This window comes from Epinephelus lanceolatus, chromosome 15, assembly GCF_041903045.1.
Source record: "Epinephelus lanceolatus isolate andai-2023 chromosome 15, ASM4190304v1, whole genome shotgun sequence".
NCBI classification, from domain to species: Eukaryota; Metazoa; Chordata; class Actinopteri; order Perciformes; family Serranidae; genus Epinephelus; species Epinephelus lanceolatus.
The window spans coordinates 16,067,211-16,091,401 of record NC_135748.1 but is presented as its reverse complement, the minus strand read 5'-3'; the positions used below and the strand labels follow the sequence as shown (position 1 = coordinate 16,091,401).

The window sequence follows — 24,191 nt, the reverse complement described above, 5'->3', positions numbered from 1 at the left end:
CAGTTCAGCATAGCAGAGTCCCGCCAGCATGGTTATCAACCCACAGCAAGTCCATATAACAAAGCTGGCCCCGGGGCTGCCACTAAAGGACATCACGAACTGGGGGGAAATGAAAATCCCAGATCCTATACTGACGTTGGCAATGAATGATACAGCTCCTATAATCCCCACTTCTCTCTTCAGATTGACTCTCTGCGTGTCTCTCTCCATTGTTTGACTGCTAGTGTCTCCGTAAGTGACTCCGTAGGTCAGTGGATACAAGACATGTACTGCGCAATATTGTGCTGGCTGTAGATTAACAGCTGTCCACCAGGTACCTGAAATTACCCTGTCACACTTGAGCAAGGTCTGGCAAACCTGTTTTTATGATATGATATGGCTTAATTGACATGATGACGATCATAAGAACAACAGATACTTGGGCTTTTCCACTCCGCTTCCGCTTTTACATCTATCTTTTTAAAAACCTTTTGCTAAGATTTTCGCAGAATTGCTTTAAGCTGGCCTCAACTAATTCTACCATCCTGCTCTTGTCCACTAAAATGATATCCAGTTTGCTGTCTACCATGTCCCTGATTCCGCACGGGCAAGCACAGCTTCCATGGTCAGTGTAGCAGCTTCACTTGATTATAATGGATGCACTCTGCTGCAGGCATGCTGTGGCAAACTTGTCACACTGCAACCGTGTCCCATGTAATTTAGACGTAAGACATCAAGTCCCAACCTCCAGAGAGCTCATAAAGGCACCTCCGAGAATGATTTGTAGCCAAACAGCGACTGATTAAGAGGCCGTAGTCAGCAGTGACCACCCCAGACATTTTTCCTTGTGTTGGCCAGATAGGGCCACTGAAAATCTTGGGCTGGCACACCAAAACCAAAAGCCATAACTGAATTTAAGGAATTCGATTTTGCTGTTAAAGTATATATAGGTTAGTTTAAAACATTGCCAATAAATAATAGTTGTTCCCTTGCCCAAATTAAGCCTAACTTTAAAGTGTTCCTGACAAGCTATGCCAAGACAACTAACTAACTGTGCGCCACTGGAGGCAATATTTTATCTGTATACAGTTCTTCTCGCAAGATTCTAATCACTTTACAATATGTAATTCTGGTATCTTACTGTGACTGGTAAATTGGTAACCTCTGTCATTTAAACTGACCCATTCTGTAAGACTGCATTGCTTATTGCCCAAGTATATTATCTCTCAACTTTTCATTTGTCACAGGTGATCATTAGATCTTTGTAATTTATGGCAAACCATAAAGTAATTTAAGGAACTTGTTGAGCGTACAAGGTAATTATGAAAACAACAAACAGTGAAACTCTTACTCCTGGAACATAAAGGCCACCACTTGTCCTGCCATCCGCAGAATGTAGATAAACTCTCCTCCAGACTCTGGTATGACTGTGCCCAGTTCAGCATAGCAGAGTCCCGCCAGCATGGTTATCAACCCACAGCAAGTCCATATAACAAAGCTGGCCCCGGGGCTGCCACTAAAGGACATCACGAACTGGGGGGAAATGAAAATCCCAGATCCTATACTGACGTCGGCAATGAATGATACAACTCCTATAATCCCCACTTCCCTCTTCAGATTGACTCTCTGCGTGTCTCTCTCCATTGTTTGACTGCTAGTGTCTCCGTAAGTGACTCCGTAGGTCAGTGGATACAAGACATGTACTGCGCAATATTGTGCTGGCTGTAGATTAACAGCTGTCCACCAGGTACCTGAAATTACCCTGTCACACTTGAGCAAGGTCTGGCAAACCTGTTGTTATGATATGATATGGCTTAATTGACATGATGACGATCATAAGAACAACAGATACTTGGGCTTTTCCACTCCGCTTCCGCTTTTACATCTATCTTTTTAAAAACCTTTTGCTAAGATTTTCGCAGAATTGCTTTAAGCTGGCCTCAACTAATTCTACCATCCTGCTCTTGTCCACTAAAATGATATCCAGTTTGCTGTCTACCATGTCCCTGATTCCGCACGGGCAAGCACAGCTTCCATGGTCAGTGTAGCAGCTTCACTTGATTATAATGGATGCACTCTGCTGCAGGCATGCTGTGGCAAACTTGTCACACTGCAACCGTGTCCCATGTAATTTAGACGTAAGACATCAAGTCCCAACCTCCAGAGAGCTCATAAAGGCACCTCCGAGAATGATTTGTAGCCAAACAGTGACTGATTAAGAGGCCGTAGTCAGCAGTGACCACCCCAGACATTTTTCCTTGTGTTGGCCAGATAGGGCCACTGAAAATCTTGGGCTGGCACACCAAAACCAAAAGCCATAACTGAATTTAAGGAATTCGATTTTGCTGTTAAAGTATATATAGGTTAGTTTAAAACATTGCCAATAAATAATAGTTGATTCCCTTGCCCAAATTAAGCCTAACTTTAAAGTGTTCCTGACAAGCTATGCCAAGACAACTAACTAACTGTGCGCCACTGGAGGCAATATTTTATCTGTATACAGTTCTTCTCGCAAGATTCTAATCACTTTACAATATGTAATTCTGGTATCTTACTGTGACTGGTAAATTGGTAACCTCTGTCATTTAAACTGACCCATTCTGTAAGACTGCATTGCTTATTGCCCAAGTATATTATCTCTCAACTTTTCATTTGTCACAGGTGATCATTAGATCTTTGTAATTTATGGCAAACCATAAAGTAATTTAAGGAACTTGTTGAGCGTACAAGGTAATTATGAAAACAACAAACAGTGAAACTCTTACTCCTGGAACATAAAGGCCACCACTTGTCCTGCCATCCGCAGAATGTAGATAAACTCTCCTCCAGACTCTGGTATGACTGTGCCCAGTTCAGCATAGCAGAGTCCCGCCAGCATGGTTATCAACCCACAGCAAGTCCATATAACAAAGCTGGCCCCGGGGCTGCCACTAAAGGACATCACGAACTGGGGGGAAATGAAAATCCCAGATCCTATACTGACGCCGGCAATGAATGATACAGCTCCTATAATCCCCACTTCCCTCTTCAGATTGACCCTCTGTGTGTCTCTCTCCATTGTTTGACTGCTAGTGTCTTCGTAAGTGACTCCGTAAGTCAGTGGATACAAGACATGTACTGCACAATATTGTACTGGCTGTAGATTAACAGCTGTCCACCAGGTACCTGAAATTACCCTGTCACACTTGAGCAAGGTCTGGCAAACCTGTTTTTATGATATGATTTGGCTTAACTGACATGATGATGATCATAAGAACAACAAATACATAGGCTTTTCCACTCTAAATAGGCCTTTATATCTATCTTTTTAAAAACCTTTTGCTAAGATTTTCGCAGAATTGCTTTAAGCTGGCCTCAACTAATTCTACCGTCCTGCTCTTGTCCACTAAAATGATATCCAGTTTGCTGTCTACCGTGTCCCGGATTCCGCACGGGCAAGCACAGCTTCCATGGTCAGTGTAGCAGCTTCACTTGATTATAATGGATGCACTCTGCTGCAGGCATGCTGCGGCAGACTTGTCACACTGCAACCGTGTCCCATGTAATTTAGACGTAAGACATCAAGTCCCAAACTCCAGGGAGCTCATAAAGGCACCTCCGAGAATGATCTGTAGCCAAACAGTGACTGATAAAGAGGCCGTAGTCAGCAGTGACCACCCCAGACATTTTTCCTTGTGTTGGCCAGATAGGGCCACTGAAAATCTTGGGCTGGCACACCAAAACCAAAAGCCATAACTGAATTTAAGGAATTCGATTTTGCTGTTAAAGTATATATAGGTTAGTTTAAAACTTTGCCAATAAATAATAGTTGTTCCCTTGCCCAAATTAAGCCTAACTTTAAAGTGTTCCTGACAAGCTATGCCAAGACAACTATCTAACTGTCTGATAACACAAGAGGGGGTGCCACTGGAGGCAATATTTAATTTAATTTAATTTTTTTTAATTTTATATACTTTATTAATCCCCGAGGGGAAATTCAATTTTTCACTCTGTTTGTCAATTACACACAGGTCCGAACACACACATGCACAAACTGGACCTATACATGCACTAAGTGGAGAGATGTCAGAGTGGGCTGCCCATGACAGGTGCTCCGAGCGGTTGGGGGGTTCGGTGCCTTGCTCAGGGGCACCTCGGCAGTGCCCAGGAGGTGAACTGGCACCTCTCCAGCTACCAGTCCACGCTCCATATTTTGGTCTGGACGGGGACTTGAACAGGCGACCCTCCGGTTCCCAACCCAAGTCCCTATGGACTGAGCTACTGCCACTATATTTTATCTGTATACAGTTCTTCTCGCAAGATTCTAATCACTTTACAATATATAATTCTGATATCTTACTGTGACTGGTAAATTGGTAGCCTCTGTCATTTAAACTGACCCATTCTGTAAGACTGCATTGCTTATTGCCCAAGTATATTATCTCTCAACTTTTCATTTGTCACAGGTGATCATTAGATCTTTGGAATTTATGGCAAACCATAAAGTAATTTAAGGAACTTGTTGAGCGTACAAGGTAATTATGAAAGCAACAAACAGTGAAACTCTTACTCCTGGAACATAAAGGCCACCACTTGTCCTGCCGTCTGCTTACTTGCTACTTTGGCAACCAGGGTAACCACCTGGATGGCAGTAGCCAAGTGTAACAATGACGAAGCTGATGACAAACATAAAGGCCAGCACTTTTCCTACCGTCCGCAGAATGTAGATAAACTCTCCTCCAGACTCTGGTATGACTGTGCCCAGTTCAGTATAGCAGAGTCCAGCCAGCATGGCTATCAACCCACAGCAAGTCCATATAACAAAGCTGGCCCTGGGACTGCCACTAGCAGACATCACAAACTGGGGGGATATGAAAATCCCAGATCCTATACTGACACCAGCAATGAATGAACTTGAAATTACCCTGTCACACTTGAGCAAGGTCTGGCAAACCTGTTTTTATGTTATGATATGGCTTGATTGACATGATGATGATCATAAGAACAACAAATACATAGGCTTTTCCACTCTAAATAGGCTTTTACATCTATCTTTTTAAAAACCTTTTGCCAAGATTTTCACAGAATTGCTTTAAGCAGTTTACCACTTTCACATAACTGTCTCCTGAAGTCATTTTAATTATCTATTGGCTTTGGTATTGGTCAGGGTTTTCTCCATTCATTATTACATACAGCTACAGTAGGTACAATGGGTCTCATTCATGAAAAGTGAGTAAATCTGTGTGTAGATTTGCACATAAAAGCCTACGCTACTAAAAACCTACTCCGGATTCAGGAACGCCGCGGGAAACTCAGATTTGATTGTAAACACGTGTGTATGATCATGAATGCCAATCCATCGTAAAGTGACAGCGCGCTCCCGGTAATCAGCAGTTAGGATAAATCCCTGCCCATGAATAGCCAATGACCACCATATAAGGAGGTGTAGGTGCATCCAGTCATGGTGCAAAGAAAGAAAGCATTGTCAAAAAAAAGAATTTTTCCGAAGCAGAGATCGAAATAATTTTGGGTGAAGTGGACTTAAGAAAAAACATTTTATTTTCTTCAGTTAGTAGTGGTGTGACAGGGACAGGCAAAGCGAAGGCCTGGAGAGAGGTAACAGATGCTGTTAATGTTGTCTCCGTAGTACAAAGAAGGTGAAGTGTAAATGGTTTGATATGAAACTGGAGGCAAAGAAACGCATAAGCACACACAAAAAAAATACAGCTGTCACCAAACAAACACAAGATTCATGTGTGGGGTTTTGAATAAAGTGGGAACGGGAAACCAGAGATGTTTTGTGCGTAATGGATAAACTCTAAATCAGTGATGGCTGTCGGAATGTAGAGCTATTTAACATTTATTTTAACAAATAATACAGATAACATATAGCCTACAGCAGTTTTGTATGCATCGTCTTCAAATTATGTGAATCTTAATAGCCTAAAGCTCTGACTGTTTTATAACGTAAATTAAACATTTTTCAAATCAGAGCCACGAGCAATATTTATGTGCTTTACTAAATTTACACAAGCACTATGAGTGGTCAGGAGCAAGAGTAGATTTTGTTAGTAGCTACGAAAAGATCAGAGCTACTAAAATACTGATGAATGCGGACATGCATGTAAATTTCCATCTGCGAACAGTTTATACACAAATTCCTTCTGCTCACGTTTCATGAATGAGACCCAATGTATCCAAAAAATTGTTTGGGCTGAAGTCAATACTCTCTTTTATCACCTCACAGGTTGCCAGTCCCAACCTGTTGGGTCTGTGTCTGTGTTCTGTGTTTTTGTTTTGTCTGTCAGCTGGCTGAGGCGGGATCTGCTGCCATTCACGGCACCTGCTTCCACTATCCACCTGCTGCTCATCATCCTGATTGCTACTACTCACCTCCTGCTTCCACTACCCACCTACTGCTCATCAACCTGATTGCCACTACTCACCTCCTCCAGTATTTAAACCCGGTTTGCTCATCCAGTCCTCGCCAGTTCTTCAGTTACTTTCAGTGGTAAAACAATGTCCCGGCCTCTAGTCAACTATCTAGTACCTTTTGCTGCATGTATATTTTGAGTCTCTACGTTTGGATTAATTTTCGTCTGTTTTCTCCCAGTACCATCCTGTCGCCTGCTTCCCTGCCCCGGCCAGCTCCGTTCCCACATTCCTGGTTCCGGCTCTGGACTCCTGCTTTTTGTTTCCCTGTTTTTGGACCCTGCTTGGTGAAAATAAACTCACTCTCCTTTTTTGACACAAGTCTGCATTGTCGATCCAGTTCTTTTGCTAAAGCCTAAAACAACCAACCTGACAATTTTCACAAGGATGACTAGTGACATGACCGGTCACCCAGGTCAACCAATCTCATGTTATTCTGAACTGATACCTCAAAAAATTGACTCCCTCATGGACACTCACAATTCAACCATCCTTGAAAAGCTGGTTTCACTCTATAACACTGTACTTCACCATATTCTCAAATCCCTCGCTCCATTTAAAACCAGGTCTGTCTCCTTTTATCTCTCTGCCCCCTGGTTCACGTCTGAACTTCAGCTCATGAAAGCCAAAGGCCGGCAACTTGAGCGCCTCCACAGGAGAACTGGACCAACTATTCACAAAGAAATGTACAAAAAACATATATTACAAGGACTGCATAGCTCAAACCAAATCTAACTACTACTCTGCCATAATCTGTTCTAATGAAGGTAACACCAAATCACTGTTTCACTGTTTAAGAATATTACCCAAGCCCTGAACTCTCTACCATCTCACCTGTACTCTCCTGTCTTCTGTAACTCCCTCATGTCCTTCTTTAGAGAAAAAATCCATAAGATCCACCAGCATCTCAGGTTCAAAATCCTCCCCCAGCATCTTCTCTGATCTCCCCTCACTCACCCACCCACTCACTCTTTTTCCTCCTTCCAGCTCCCCACCACCTCAGAGATATCAGACCCATCCGTAAGTCCAAGCCATCCACCTGTCTGCTGGACCCCCTCCCCACAGTTCTGGTTAAAGCCTGCCTCCCTTCCCTGGTCCCTCTCATCTGTACCATCATCCACTCCTCTCTCTCCACTTGAACTGTTCCTGCATCCTTCAAAACTGCTGCAATGACCCCAATATCGAAAAAACCTAATGCTGATCTGACCGACTTCAATAACTTACGTCCTGTTTTTAACCTACCCTTCATCTCCAAAATTCTTGAAAAAACAATTGCTACTCAACTTCACTCCCACTTAACTCACAACAACCTGTATGAACAGTTCCTGTCTGGTTTCTGCCCCCACCATAGCACAGAAACGGCACTCATAAAAATCACCAATGACCAGCTGATTCTGGACTACTCACTATTCTCATCCTCCTTGACTTGAGTGCAGCCTTTGACACCATCTGTCACACCACCCTCCTCAATAGATTATCCTCCATCTGTATCACCCACACTCCACTAGACTGGTTTAAATCCTATCTCTCAGGCTGCACTCAGTTCATTCAGCTAAAATCTTTCACATCACAGCCTTCCACTGTCTCTTCAGGTGTGCCCCAGGGCTCCGTCCTGGGGCCCCTTCTCTTCATCATTTACCACCTTCCCCTTGGAAATATCTTCCGCAAATATAATATCAACTTCCACTGTTACGCAGATGACACCCAGCTCTACCTCACCAGTAAACCCACTTCCAGCCTCCCACTCTCCTCCCTCATTGACTGTGTGATGGCCGCACTTGCAGCTACACAGCTGCATTAAGGTCTGTCCTCCGGTGGCACTCACACTTTGGTTTCTTTTACATTTGTAGATCATTTTTTCCTCATTTAGCTTATCTTAATTACATCTCACATTACAAACAAATAAATGACAACACATTGGATTTTGTTTCATACATCATAACCATTTTATTTTACAGTTTTGACAGTACATTAGTTTCTATTTGTAGCATGCACATTTGGTTAACTTTTGTACAGTCACTAGTTTCTTTAAATTGTTCTAATTTTCATTTCTTGAGTTACCAGTGTGGAGGTGCTGCTCCTGAAGGACATCTGGCTACGCCCGAGCAAAGGATGTGCCCCAGGAACTGAAACTGTTAAACACAGGAAGTGGCCAATTGGGCCATACCAATTCCTGCCACCTCATAGGGAGAAACTGTTTATTTTTCCGTTTAGTTATATTGTTTGTTTCTCTTTATTAAAAATTTAGTTTGGTATTTTTGGTTTGGTTAATTTAGTTGAGTTAACCTTTTTTGGGGAATTATTCTGTTTTGTTATTTATTGCTTAGTTGGTAGTGTTTATCTGTCTGTCATCCCTCTTGTGTCTTAATGGTCTGATCAGCCAGTATATATGTTCCCCATTGTGTCTACTTTGTAAGGTCTGTTGGTGGTGTTAAGGTCACTTCAGTTGCGTTCTGTTTATTTGACCTCTTTTATGGGCCCAGAACTTTAGTTATATATTTTGTCATTTGTACCTTTTTTTTTTGCATTATTTGGGTAAAATAAAAGCCCTGAGTCTCCTCTTGTCTGCCAGCTCGGTCCCTTACATATGGTGGCAGTGGTGGGATCAGCCGGTTGAGGATATAGGTGTGTGTTTTTTTTCCCCTCCTTTTTCTCCGCCATTTTGTGAGGCATGCAGCGTGGAGCAAAGTCCAGAAGAGGAAATCAGGCAGGGATTTGAAAGACACATATAGGTGCAGACCACGGATGGATTGGGGGGCTTCATGATGGGGCAGGCTATGGGACAGTGGTGTCCGGTAGCCCTTCATGCTGCCCCCCGGCCCATCCTTATCTGTTCTCCAATTTTAAAGCACCACATACACCTACATCTTGTGGGACAGATGGGAACAGGTTCCAGGTGCCTATGGCTGCACGGGCTGCAGGACAGCAGTGTGCTGTAGCCATCAGCCTTGCCCCCACCTGTCTCCTATGTCCCTCAATTTTAATGCACCACATCACACTTATGGGCACTCACATTCACATTCACGGTGTAGGGTTAATGATTCTCCGTCAGGGATCGGAGAATCATAGTAAGAGGGGGGGTGGTGGGTTTACACACACTGTAGATACGCATGGCGTGGCTAGTGGGGCCCGGCCCTCCTGGGCTGAGGGTTGGAGCCAGGGAGCCCATTTACATCATGGTGGTGTGGCTGGGTTCCCGGTGTCTGGGGGGTCCCGTGGCCCTGTGGCGGGTGGGCTGGGTGGCGCCCTGGGGGCTCTGTGGGTTCCTGCTGGGGTTCTGCCTCCTGACCGGCTGTGGTTTATGGGCCCTCTGCCAGAGGGTCCCGATGGGGGATTGACCGCTCGTGGCGGGCCGCTCTCTCCTGTGTGTTGGTGGGGGCCCTCCTGGGGGGTTTGGGCAGGTGGCCCTTCGTGGTCCCCTGGTTCCCGATGTGCTGGGGACATATGCCTTGCAGCATCGCCTCCTTGCCTCCCGCGTCCGCCCGGGCCTGGGTGGGCTCTCACTACTGTCCGGTCCGGCGTCTGCTGGTGGCCGGCGCCTGGTGCGGGCCCGTCCAGTGTGGTGCTGGTTCTCTCCCCAGGGGCGGTGCCGGGCCCCTGCGCCTGGCTCCTTGGGTCAGGGGTAGTCCCTGGGTGCGTCCGTGGGCGGGTGGTCGGGTGCGGGTGGTGGTTGGGGGGGGGTGGGGGCGGTCCGCGTCGGGCGGTGGGTGGGCGGGCCCTCCTGCCCTGCCTGTCTGGGGTGTGTCTCTGGCTCTCTGGGGGTGCCGGCCATTGCCGCCCTGGGTCCTTGGGCCTGTGTGGTGTCCTGCGGCCTCTGCGGCTCCCTGGTCTTGGGGTCTGGGTGCTCCTGCGGTCTTGGGGTGCCATACCGCCCCCCTTCCCCCGCAGGGCTGGCCCTGGACCCTGGTGATGGTTTTCATAAACACATTGGGAGGGTTCAAATACACGCATGCATGTTCGATACTTCAGCTCCGTGACGCATCGCAAAGAACCGATGGGATCACTCCAAAGGGGCCCACTTGCTTCTCAAACCTACCACACCGCGCTGGCAACTCTTCTCTGCAATCGGGCTTTCCCCCTCCACCAAGACTCTCACATTTTTGGTGTTCAGTATAGACTTCTCTTTTGTTTTTGTTTTTCAGTACAGTATAGTAGACATGTATATGTTTATTTTTGATAATCTGCATGGAGCACAACCACCTCAAGGCCACAATACATCAGCTACACTGCCTGTTTCTCCCCTGTTTTTTTTTTTTTTGTTTGTTTGTTTATTTGTTTGTTTGTTTTTCCTCCTTCTTCTCCGCATGCATTGTCACTATATAACTCAGGACTTAAGCACCTGCCCCCTCCCCCTTGCTTGTTTCCTTACTTTCCCCTTGACACACTTTGGTGTATCACGGCCCTCTCTGACTCATATTAGGAAGTTTTTCCAATAAAGGCTGTTAGGCTAGTCTCCAGGGAGGGTGGGTGACGGTCACAACCACGCATTATGGGTATAAAATACTTGACTGCAAGATTAACAGTGCATCAATCTTCACAAGAAGCTTACACCCTTTAGTGGCGCTAAGCTATGAAGACCAATGCAGACAAATAGGAGAAAAAAAAAAAAAAAAGGAAAGACACATATAGGACCAGAAGACCAGGTGAACAGTGATACAGAGATGGAAGGTGCAGCTTTAAAGGGAGCATCAGGCACTGAGGGTGAAGATGTCAGAGAGCCAACATTGAGAGACTTGACGTGTATTATTCAGGCCTTCATGGGGCAGCAGGAGGCCCGTGAAGTGAAACGGAAGGAGGAGGCGATACGCCAGGAGCATCGCTTTAAAGCTCTACAACATCAGTTCCAGCTGTTGCAGCAGGAGGTACAGGTACGAACTTCTCCAGTACCAGAGCTCACGTCAACAATTCCAGATCCTCTGGAGACTCCTGATCCAAATGATCACCCACAGGCCCAAGCCATAACTCCATCAGTACAGTTACACCCTGCCATTATCTCATCAGGTCAGTCCCGAGTCTCCCATGAGCCCAGACTAGAAAAACTAACAGAAAATGATGATGTTGAACATTTTCTCATTACATTTGAGAGAATTGCAGCAGCAGTGGCCAAAATCTGACTGGGTTTTTGGGCTCATTCCATTGCTGACTGGTAAGGCCAGGGGAGCCTATGTTCATATGGATGTTGATGATTCTCTTGAATATGACAAGGTAAAAGCTGCTATTCTGAAAAAATATGACATTAACCCTGAGACATACAGGCAAAGGTTTCGTTCCCTGGATGTTGGACCTGATGAGAGCCCCAAGGAGCTGTATGTGAGGCTGAAAGAGCTGTATGGAAAATGGATCCAACCTCAAGGTAAAACGGTTCAGCGAAACTATTATTATGGAACAATACTTGAGAATGTTGTCTCCTGAGCTTCAGGTTTGGGTAAAGGAGCATGGTCCAAAATCAGCTGCTGAGGCTGCCACCCTGGCTGATGTGTTTGTCGCTGCCCGGAAAAAAAGCCAGCCATGGACTAACAATGCCTGGCAGGCCGCAAAGGACACCCGCAGGCCTACACCCCCTCAATACCACCAGAAGTCAATGCCAGGTGTGGGTAAGCCTCCTGCAAGGGAGAATCAGCATGTTCCATTAAGAGCTCCAAATAAAATACCCACTTGTTACCTGTGTGGACAGGAAGGCCATACCAAACCGATGTGCCCTAAGAATCCAGCCAAGCTCACTCAAATGTGTTATGTTCCACGCCAAAATAGTGACATTAAACCTAAGAGTAACCAGTCCATGAAAATGACGAATGTCAAGATTAATGGGAAAAACCTCAGAGCCCTGATTGATACTGGCAGTACTCAGACCCTGGTGCACAGACAATATGTACCAGCTAATGCTATCTGCACTCTTGAGACCATCCCTATCTGCTGTGTGCATGGCGATGAGAAGCCTTACCCCACTGCTGACATTTACATTGAAGTGCAAGGACAGGCCTATCTGTTAAATATTGGTGTTGTGGACAACCTGCCTTTCCCAGTGGTTTTGGGTGATGATCTGCCAGTACTTTTTGATCTGTTAAACCCAACACAAAGTTGTAATGTTGCACTCACCAGAGCACAAGCTAAGCATGCAGATGTGGATTCCCCAGCCCTCAGTGCCTTGCCATTCTATGGCGTCGAGCTGGAGACACAACCCGGGAAGTCTTGAAAGCCCCGTAGCCAGAGAAGACAAGAGAAATTCCAATGCACTGCGGTACAACCATCAGCTGAGGCTGCTCCAGACATGCCCCTAGGGTTTCAGATACCCATCAACATAATCCAAATGCAGCAAAATGATCCAACTTTGTCCAACTTGTTACAGAAAGCTGAAGAGAGGGAGCCAGAGACTGAGCCTGATGGTAGAAGGGAGGAGTACTTCCTGCAAAGTGGTGTTCTTTACCATCGGCACGGCCAGGTTAAGCAGCTAGTGGTCCCGCAAGCAGCCCGAGACGTAGTACTTACCTTGGGCCACGCTATTCCCTGGGCTGGCCACCTAGGGAAACACAAGACAACTGCTCGCATTAAGCGCCATTTCCACTGGCCAGACTTACGTTCAGATGTGGCCCAGTTCTGCAGGAGTTGCCCTCAGTGCCAAAAGACATCAATTAAAGGTCTCACCAAAGCCCCTCTCCAACCTCTCCCAATCATCAGTACTCCCTTTGAACGCCTTGGGATGGACATTGTCGGCCCTGTGGAAAAAAGTAAAACAGGAAACCGCTTCATGTTGGTCATCACAGACTATGGCACCAAATATCCAGAAGTTTTCCCATTGAAATCCATTAAAGCAAAAACTGTGGCTTTTTCCTTGGTTCAGTTCTTCTCCAGGGTGGGTTTCCCTCATGAAATTTTAACTGACCAGGGCACTAACTTTATGTCTACCCTCTTGAAACAGGTCTACCAGCTGCTGGGCATAAAGAGTGTGCGCACCACCCCTTACCATCCACAGACAGATGGACTGACGGAGCATTTCAACCAAACCCTCAAACAGATGCTCCGTAAGTTTGTGAATGAGACTGGATCTGACTGGGATCAGTGGCTTCCCTACCTACTCTTTGCCTATAGGGAGGTACCCCAAGCCTCCACTGGTTTCTCCCCCTTTGAACTCCTCTATGGTCATGAGGTGAGGGGACCTCTGACCTTGTTAAGGGAGACCTGGGAAGTGGAGCAGGGGAGGGAGGAGCCTGTTAATGTCATTTCTTATGTCATTCAGATGAGAGAGAAACTGCAGCGGATGAGTGAATTGGCCCAGACACATATGGCGGAGGCCCAGCAGTACCAGAAGACCTGGTATGACCAGTCAGCCAGACAGAGAAGCTTTGACCCTGGTCAAAAGGTCTTAGTCATGCTTCCAACCAGCGACAGCAAGCTGCTGGCAAAGTGGCAGGGGCCTTTTGAAGTCCAGAGGAAACTGGGACCCACCACTTATCAGGTCTCCACCCCAGGGCATCAGCGGTCCAGTCGTGTGCTGCATGTAAACCTCCTCAAGGAGTGGGTGCCAAGAGCTGAGAAAATTGTTGATCAGCTGTTGCTGATCCGGGCTGTGAAGGAGGAAGAGGAGGTGGATGACCAGTACCTGCCCTCACCAATATCCACTGACCTGGATTTGAGCCATCTCTCTGAACCCCACCAATCTCAGGTGAAACCTTTAATTAATCCAGACATATTTCAAGAATACCCAGGATGCACAAATCTGGTAGAACATGACATTGTGTTGAAACCTGATGCAACTGTAAGGCGTATGAGTTACAGGATACCAGAGCGCCTCCTTATGTCACTGAAGAAGGAAGTGGACCTCATGCTGTCCCTGGGAATAATTCAAGCATCAAAAAGTGAGTGGTGTAACCCAGTGGTGTTGGTCCCTAAAAAAGACGGAACAATACGATTCTGTATTGACTTCAGATACCTGAACTCTATCTCAAAAATTGACTCATATCCCACTCCACGGATTGATGAACTCCTGGAGCGCCTGGGGAAAGCGAAATACCTGACCACCATTGACCTTTGCAAGGGCTACTGGCAAGTGCCCCTGACCCAGCAGTCTCGGGATCTGACTGCATTCCGGACTCCCTGGGGGCTCTTTGAGTTTACAGTCTTGCCATTTGGGCTGCATGGTGCCCCTGCAACATTTCAAAGATTGATGGACCAGGTACTCTGTGGGATTTCTGATTTTGCATGTGCATATCTTGATGATATTGTCATCTACAGCGCCACCTGGGAGGAACACTTGGAGCACCTGAAGGAAGTCCTGGAACGTCTGCATTCTGCAGGCTTGACAATCAACCCAGCCAAGTGTGTCTTCGCCAGAAGGGAAACTGATTACCTGGGTTTCACCATTGGAGGTGGGTTAATAAAACCACAAGTTCATAAAGTCCATGCCATTAAATCATGTCCTCTCCCACAAACCAGGAAGCAGCTCAGATCATTCATTGGGATGGCTGGCTTCTACCATCGGTTCATACCCAACTTCTCAGCCAGGGCGGCTCCACTGACTGACAGAACTGGCTCAAGATGCCCCAGTCAGGTGCAGTGGACAGCAGAGGCAGTTGCAGCTTTCAAAGACATCCAGCAATCTCTGAGTAAGAACCCAGTTCTCCATAGCCCAGATTTTGATAAACCCTTTGTCTTGCAAACTGATGCATCTGAGAGGGGCGTTGGAGCTGTGCTTCTGCAGGGACCAACAGGGGACCAACACCCCGTGGCCTACATCAGTCGGAAGCTTCTCCCCAGGGAGGTCCGCTATTCGACCGTGGAGAAGGAGGCCTTGGCGATCAAGTGGGCCCTGGACTCCTTCAAGTATTACCTCCTGGGGAGGGAGTTTACCTTGGAGACTGACCACAAAGCGCTACAGTGGCTGGAGAGAATGAAAGACACCAATGGACGAATCACCCGATGGTACCTTGCCATGCAGCCATTCCAGTTCACAGTTCATTACATCCCTGGCAAAGACAACTCCACTGCAGACTATCTCTCTTGCTGTCCCAGCGAGGACTTTGAAGGGGAGGGGTGTGTGATGGCCGCACTTGCAGCCACACAGCTGCATTAAGGTCTGTCCCCCGGTGGCACTCACACTTTGGTTTCTTTTACATTTGTAGATCATTTTTTCCTCATTTAGCTTATCTTAATTACATCTCACATTACAAACAAATAAATGTCAACACATTGGATTTTGTTTCATACATCATAACCATTTTATTTTACAGTTTTGACAGTACATTAGTTTCTATTTGTAGTGTGCACATTTGGTTAACTTTTGTACAGTCACTAGTTTCTTTAAATTGTTCTAATTTTCATTTCTTGAGTTACCAGTGTGGAGGTGCTGCTCCTGAAGGACATCTGGCCACGCCCGAGCAAAGGATGTGCCCCAGGAACTGAAACTGTTAAATACAGGAAGTGGCCAATTGGGCCATACCAATTCCTGCCACCTCATAGGGAGAAACTGTTTATTTTTCCGTTTAGTTATATTGTTTGTTTCTCTTTATTAAAAATTTAGTTTTGGTATTTTTGGTTTGGTTAATTTAGTTGAGTTAACCTTTTTTGGGGAATTATTCTGTTTTGTTATTTATTGCTTAGTTGGTAGTGTTTGTCTGTCTGTCATCCCTCTTGTGTCTTAATGGTCTGATCAGCCAGTATATATGTTCCCCATTGTGTCCACTTTGTAAGGTCTGTTGGTGGTGTTAAGGTCACTTCAGTTGAGTTCTGTTTATTTGACCTCTTTTATGGGCCCAGAACTTTAGTTATATATTTTGTCATTTGTACCTTTTTTTTTGCATTATTTGGGTAAAATAACAGCCCTTTTTTGAAAACCACCTGAGTCTCCTCTTGTCTGCCAGCTCGGTCCCTTACAGACTGCTTGGCAGAATTAAAATCCTGGTTCTCTTCAAATTTCCTCAAATTAAACAGTGATAAAACTGACATTCTCTTCATTGGTACAAAATCAACACTATCCAAAACTGACAGTTTTTCTCTTATTATCAATAATTGCTCTGTTTCCCCCTCCCCACAGGTTAAGAGTCTAGGTGTCATCCTTGACAGTACCTTATCTTTCCAATCACACATCATTAAAATTACCTGGTCTGCATACTTCCACTTATGTAACATCAATCTGGCTCCCGGTTAAGTCCCATATTGAATTGAAAATGCTCCTGTTAACATTCAAGGCCATCCACAACCTTGCCCCTCCATATCTGTCTGATCTCCTATATGCTGCCACGCCCTCCCGTACCCATCAGACCTTCCTCCTCCATCCGTCTGACTGTCCTCTCCGCCCGTCTCACCACCATGGAGAGCAGAGCTTTCAGTTTTGAAGTCATATTGTGTATTTCTTATAAGAAACACACAATATGACTTCAAAACTGAAACCATATATGGTTTCATTGTTTGTTCTGTATTTTTTAATTTATTGTACAGTGTCCTTGAGTGTTAGAAAGGCACCTTTAAATAAAATGTATTATTATTATTATCATTATTACTATTATTAAAATCCACAGAAGTGCAAGGGGCACATTGAATCAGTGCTGGCATCAGACGCCAAACAATGGTTATCCTGATGGAATTTGTCCACCAATATCAGCACTGACCTTCTTTTCCCCCATTTATAAAAAATAAATAAATAAATAATAAAAAAAAGCCTCAGCAATAATAAGTCTAACCAGGAATTTGTGTCAAATAGACAAATTAGTGTTTTGTGTCAATGCTTGGGCAAATCAATTACCATGTGTTTTTGATAGCTGTTCTTTATGCAGATTCACATGACTTTATTTGGCAACAACAAATTGATGACGCAAATAACTTAAGTCCAGGTAAAGCAAACTTTAGTCCAGGTAAAGCAAAATCAGTAATTTCTTTCTAAACACATCATACATGTTAGAAAATACTTGCTGAAAACATGTAAAGACTGGGACCTGTGTAGTACTGAATGGTGGAGAAACGCTGTTAAACTGTTTTTCATAATTTTTGTGTCCAGGAGTTTTTGGGTGGGCTTAAGAGCATGGCTACCCTGTCCGCCAGCAGTTAGTGCTCAGGACAGTTCGACAAAGAGCTGCTCCCTCATGTTGAAGGGGGCCAGTTGAGGTGGTTTGGGCATCTGATTAGAATGCCTCCTAGGTGCCTCCTGTTAGAGTGTTTTCAGACCTAGAATTCACTTGCTTTAGTCTGAATCAGGGACTAATTTTGTTACAAATTTGCATAATTATTAGAGTTGGTTGGTGTTCTCATGGCAGCACTTACAAGCAGACCAGATAAAATGCCATGCATAAGAAAGCTGCTCTTGATTGGTCAGAATTTCCATGCAGTAAAAATCCAGGGAGTATAGAAAATGCTGAAGAAGGGTACACTTGCAAGATAAATGTGACACTTCCTAATGTCACAAAGGAGGGACAACTACACGGGTTGATTTTAGCGCTGGTCATTTTAGGCAAACCATACAGTTTAAAAACGAGGCGCAGCTCCAACTATGAAACAATGTTTTGATGCATTGGATATGCCAAATACAAATATTAAGGCAGTAGAGGAGCAGGCACACATTAATAATCCTCCGGGGCTGTAACATGCTCATGCTTGTTTCACACAAACAATGCATAATGGGACTGCAGTTGGTCCGGATAAAGGTCGGAACATGTTCTCACCACAAATGAGCCACACCAGAGTTTGTTTGTAACCAGACCAAGGCCACCTCTTTAAGAAGGTCTCGGTCCGGTTGTTTTGGTGCACATCTTAGTGCGATTGCTGTGTTCACACCTGCCCAAACAAACCACATTTAGAGGGAAAAACAAACTTGAGGTTGAAGCGAACCAAATGGGGCAGGTGTGAAAGCACCCTTAGAGGTTATCTGGGCAGGTCCAATTAGTAGGAGATCCAAGGGTAGACCCAGAACATGCTGCAAAGCTTATATATCTCATCTGGCTTGGGAACACCTCAGGAACCCCCAGGAGGAATTGGAAAACTTTGTTGGGAAGAGGGGGTACCTGGAATACTTTGCTTGGCCTGCTGACCCCAAGACCCAGCCCCAGATGGACTGATGAAAGTGGATAGATGGATAAATGGGTGTGGTTTGGTAGAAAGAAAATAATCCTTATATGAAACTGCTCAAAACAAGGTCTGTGGATAATCTTGAGTAACCGGGTCATGATTTCAAGAAGGACACATTGCTGTTGAATTTATCAAATGTATTTTTTTTTTATGCCGAGTCCATTATATTTGAGAGAGGGCAGGCATCTCTCTACAGTTAACCCCAGCATCCAGCAACTCACACCCAACAATCTCGACTGATATGTAGCACTACAGTAAGAGGAACAATATGTACTTTTGATTTTGGGGGGAACTGTCTCATCAATAATACTTATCTGTGTTAATGTTGTAATTTAAACGTTGTTGGTATGTGAACTATAACCAAATATATACAAACATAAACAAACCCTCAACAGTATATGTCTGCCAATTACAGATTAATAATGGAATTATGTCTAAAACAAACAATTTGCATACATGGTTAAATTACTAAGCAATATAGCAATGACAGGGAAACTGGGACAATGGTCATGTTCCCACCCACTTTGTCACATAAACTAATGACAAGTAATATGAATTAAAAAGAAATCACCAAGCCCGTAAATTACTGTATACAGATCTTAAAATTCTTGTAAGATTATTTTTGCTAGATTCTAATCACTGTTCTATGTCAGCTTCTGTCATTTAAACTGACCCACTCTGTAAGTGAAAGTCTTTCAGACTATATTGCTAATTGCACAAATTTACTATCTCTCACCTTTTCATTTGTTGAGACTGACACATGATCACAGGATCTTTATAACTTATGGCAAACCATGTCGTAAATTAGGAAACTCTTGAGCATACAAGTTCAAAGTAAAACTCTTACTTCTGGATGTTTCAGCTCCTCAGTTAGATAATTCAGAGTGTTCCATCCACCGTAGGACCACAAGCCTTGATAGAAAGCAATGCCAATGGAGCTGACATCAGCATTTGTTCCCTCAAAAGAGTTATCAAAGTGCTCAGTGTGTCCTTGGCAAAGCTTCACAACACCTCCCAATATGATTACTGCCAGTGCCATTACTTTGACAACCAGGGTAACCACCTGGATGGTGTTAGCCAAGCGTACGCGCCGACAGTTAACTATGGCCAGCACGATGATAGCTCCTGCTGCCACCAACTTCAACACCAGTTGTGGAGGGCTGCAGCCACTGTAAAAGGGGGCCAAGATGTATTCAGCAAAACTCAGAGCAATTCCTGTGGAACTGGCAGGATCCATGACAATGATAAAGGTGAAGACAAACATAAAGGCCACCACTTTTCCTGCCGTCCATAGAATGTAGATAAACTCTCCTCCAGACTCTGGTATGACTGTGCCCAGTTCAGCATAGCAGAGTCCCGCCAGCATGGTTATCAACCCACAGCAAGTCCATACAACAAAGCTGGCCCCTGGGCTGCCACTAGCAGACATCACAAACTGGGGGGATATGAAAATCCCAGATCCTACAATGGTGCCGGCAATGAATGATATAGCTCCAATAATCCCCACTTCCCTCTTCAGATTGAGTCTCTGTGTGTTACTCCCCATCGTGTGACTGCTACTGTCTTCTCACAAGCATTTACAGTGGATACTAAATAAGTACTGTGCAATATAGAGCTGGCTGTAGATTAACAGCTTACCATCAAGCACCTGAAATTACCCTGTCACAATAGAGCAAGGTCTGTCAAACCTATTTTTATGACATAATATGGCTTAAGCCGTAGGACCCATTACAGGGACAGTGACAAGAAATCATGATGATCATCTGGACTAAAAAAATAGTTTGATGCAGGCATGGATGCTAACAGCTGCTTCTCTGTCAGCTCCACTAAATTTGTGCTATAATTAGGCTCTTATGTCTATTTCGCCACCACCATCTCAGCCAACCGAAAAAAGCACAGATAACACATCTGTGCTTTTTTCGGTTGGCTGAGATGGTGGTGGCATGTCGCTGCAGGACGTTTACTCATCGGGATGAATAAATCAACTGACAAGTCTGTAAACTATCCTCCTGCCGACATCTAGCTAGCTAGGTGCTGTTGAGCCAAGTCAACATTTTCAAATGTAAACATCAATAAAGTTGGGGAAGAAATGGACACCAGCTGAACTGGTATCCTGCTAGCCATTGTACAGATGTTGGAAAATACTGGACGACCTCTGTGCTGCATTAGTTTCCAACAGGATATCAGGAACTATAACATCCTTTGATTCACCGCAACTTGGCTAAACCCTGGACAGTGCCATTCAGCCAGGAGGCTCTTTGTCTATATGCGGACGTGACAGAGCAGAGGACTCTGTGAGAGAAGGAGAGAAGATCTATGCTTTACGGTGAATAAGGACTGGTGCTACTGTGAGAATGTTAAGTACTGTGCCGGACAGCCCTGCTTTGGATCACTGCTAACAGCAGCTGCAGTGTGGCGCTGCCTTGTTCAGGAGGAGCACTCGTGCGGCAGTCTTGTTGAGGTCAGGACATGTGAACAGTTAAATCGTTCCACAACCAGAAACCACATATTACCAGAACCATCCAGAAACATGGACAATTATAAAGCAGCAACCAACAATGTAGGAAAATGCAAAAAAGGACTAAGTTACACAAGTCAAAGATGCTGATGGATTAACATTTTACTTAAGTTTTACCTTGTATAATTTCATGTGACAAATAAATTATTGAGCTGATCTGATTTGAATAGAATAGGCTTTTATACTCTGCAGACTGCAGTCAACCTTTTTTAAATCTTTTGCTAAGATTGTCACAGACTGACAGTTCACTAAGCCCAGCTCCTTTGTGATGTATCAAGCTTTCGAAGCTCGCATGGAGCCCACACTGTAACTAACCGCACTCCCTGAAGAAATACACTGCCTGGCCAAAAAAAAAAGTCACCACCAAAAAAAAAGGTCATACACTCTAATATTTCGTTGGACCGCCTTTAGCTTTGACTACGGCACGCATTCGCTGTGGCATTGTTTCGATAAGCTTCTGCAATGTCACAAGATTTATTTCCATCCAGTGTTGCATTAATTTTTCACCAAGATCTTGCATTGATGATGGTAGAGTCTGACCGCTGCGCAAAGCCTTCTCCAGCACATCCCAAAGATTCTCAATGGGGTTAAGGTCTGGACTCTGTGTTGGCCAATTCATGTGTGAAAATGATGTCTCATGCTCCCTGAACCAGTCTTTCACAATTTGAGCCCGATGAATCCTGGCATTGTCATCTTGGAATATGCCCGTGCCATCAGGGAAGAAAAAATCCGTTGATGGAATAACCTGGTCATTCAGTATATTCAGGTAGTCAGCTGACCTCATTCTTTGAGCACATACTGTTGCTGAACCTAGACCTGACCAACTGCAGCAACCCCAGATCATAACACTGCCCCCACAGGCTTGTACAGTAGGCACTAGGCATGATGGGTGCATCACTTCATCTGCCTCTCTTCTTACCCTGATGTGCCCATCACTCTGGAACAGGGTAAATCTGGGCTCATCAGACCACATGACCTTCTTCCATTGCTCCAGAGTCCAATCTTTATGCTCCCTAGCAAATTGAAGCCCTTTTTTTCCGGTTAGCCTCACTGATTAGTGGTTTTCTTAAGGCTACACAGCTGTTCAGTCCCAATCCCTTGAGTTCCCTTCCCTTTGTGCGTGTGGAAATGCTCTTACTTTCACTATTAAACATAGCCCTGAGTTCTACTGTTGTTTTTCTTCGATTTGATCTCACCAAACGTTTAAGTGATCGCCGATCACGATCATTGAGGATTTTTTTCCGGCCACATTTCTTCCTCGAAGACGATGGGTCCCCACTATCCTTCCAGTTTTTAATAATGCATTGGACAGTTCTTAACCCAATTTTAGTAGTTTCTGCAATCTCCTTAGATGTTTTCTCTGCTTGATGCATGCCAATGATTTGACCCTTCTCAAACAGACTAACATCTTTTCCACGACCACGGGATGTGTCTTTCGACATGGTTGTTTAGGAAATGAGAAGCAACTCATTGCACCAGTTGGGGTTAAATAACTTGTTGCCAGCTGAAAGATAATCGCCCATGCAGTAATTATCCAATAGGAGGCTCGTACCTATTTGCTTAGTTAAATCCAGGTGGCGACTTTTTTTTTGGCCAGGCAGTGTACAATCAAATTTTTAGAAAAACAAAAGAGCAATTTTAGAGACAAGCAGACAGAGGGGTCTACAGTATGTGTTTGAATGATATATCCAGGATGTCAAACTGATACAGCAGCAAAAACAGTTTAAAAAGATTAAGATAGCGTGAAGCTAAAGCCGAACTATAGGCTACAGATCACTGTGTAAATGTGAACCACTTCACCACTGCTGATCAAGACAGAAGGCTATGAAAATAAAGGGAAACTTCACCGATATTCAACAAGCTGTTTGTCAGATGTGTGTGCAGATGAACGGTGTTTGGTTTTTTACTGTGCCGCCATCCGACAGACCTCCACTGGCAGATGAGAGCTCTGTGGGAAGCTAAACGCCATTCATCTGCGCACAATGCAATGACACACAGCTGGTTGAATATCAGCAAAGTTTCCCGCTTCCCTTCACCGGTTCCTGTAGAGCAAGGTAGGTCTTTATTCACTGTATTATTAAAAAGCAAAAGTAGCATGTGTATACATTTAGTAGGCTATACTTGCTGTAGCTAGCTAGCTAACTGTACACTCTTCAGAATGTGATTGTGGTTTTAGAACAGGGAAGAAATGTGAATGTCTTTCCAACCTCTCCGGGTAACGAGTATCACTAATACACGACGTGCCCCAGGCATAATGTTGAGCTTGAAATCCATAAAACCTGCCTGAAAATGAAGGAAATCTGAAACAACTGCATGAGTCTATGGAGCACAGCCGTGCTGTTGTCAGACCCTTGTCGGAGGTGGCTGATGCTACGCTATAATTGGCCAGACTGCATTTGAGGGGCAGGAGGCAAAAAGTCCATTTTCACAAACCTGTCTCCTAAAGCCATTTAAAAAATCTATTGGGGTTCATGGGGGTAAAGGTTTTTGTCATTCATTAGGCTATGTAGATAGGTACAATGCATCCAAATGATTGGGTTGAAACCAGTAGTCTCTTGTATCTCCTCTCGTGTGGGCAGCTAAGCCCTACCACCCAATTATGGTTAAACTGAGTGCAGTAGATTTTAGGGTTTGGTAGAAGTGCTCAGTAGCACCCTGACTCTGTGAATGGTAAGGCAAAGAATATCTATGCAAGACATGAAACTGTTTCAGAATTTTTGGAAACTTTTTTTTTTAGTGAAATGTGTTCCTTGATCACAGTAAAAAAAACCATGAAGCATAGAACACAAATAATCTCTGTCAGAGATTTCACAACAGACTCTGTTGCAATGTTGCCTGAGAGTAATCTGCAGGGTAGCATCACAAGAGAAGGAGGCAAGTCAGACCAAATACAACCACCAACAAAATCCTCATTCCCTTTTACCTCGACTCCTAAACCAAGAGAGAGGGATGCACTAAAACACCAACTAATACTCTCACCAAATTTAAAGTTTAAGAAGCTATGCAGAAGGAAAGGAAGCATCAGTTTAACTAGTGCACAACCTCCAGTGTCAGTGTCAGAGAAAAATGGCAACACAGATCCCAAGGTGAAACAGTGCAAACCACCCTGAAAATTTTTCCCAGGGATGACTAGTGACATGGTCACCCAGGTCAACCAATTGCAATCTCATGCTAATCTGAACTGATAGAAGAAGAAAAAAGAAGAAATGCAAGGGGCAGACTGAATCAATGT

At 44.6% G+C, this 24,191-nt stretch overlaps 1 protein-coding gene across 2 annotated transcripts in view; it reads right to left on the bottom strand.

Moving 5' to 3' along the window:
- Window positions 1-24,191, bottom strand: part of LOC117267122 (b(0,+)-type amino acid transporter 1) — a 36,733-nt gene that overhangs the window by 9,492 nt on the left and 3,050 nt on the right. The window contains exon 1 of one of the 2 annotated variants that reach the window (XM_078174975.1): window positions 19,289-20,156. The exons of the other annotated variant lie outside the window; for it this stretch is intronic. Coding sequence (XP_078031101.1) covers window positions 19,289-19,987 — 699 coding nt within the window. The 5' untranslated portion in view covers window positions 19,988-20,156. Of the gene's footprint in view, window positions 1-19,288; window positions 20,157-24,191 lie in introns of those variants that run through there. 2 annotated transcript variants of the gene reach the window in all.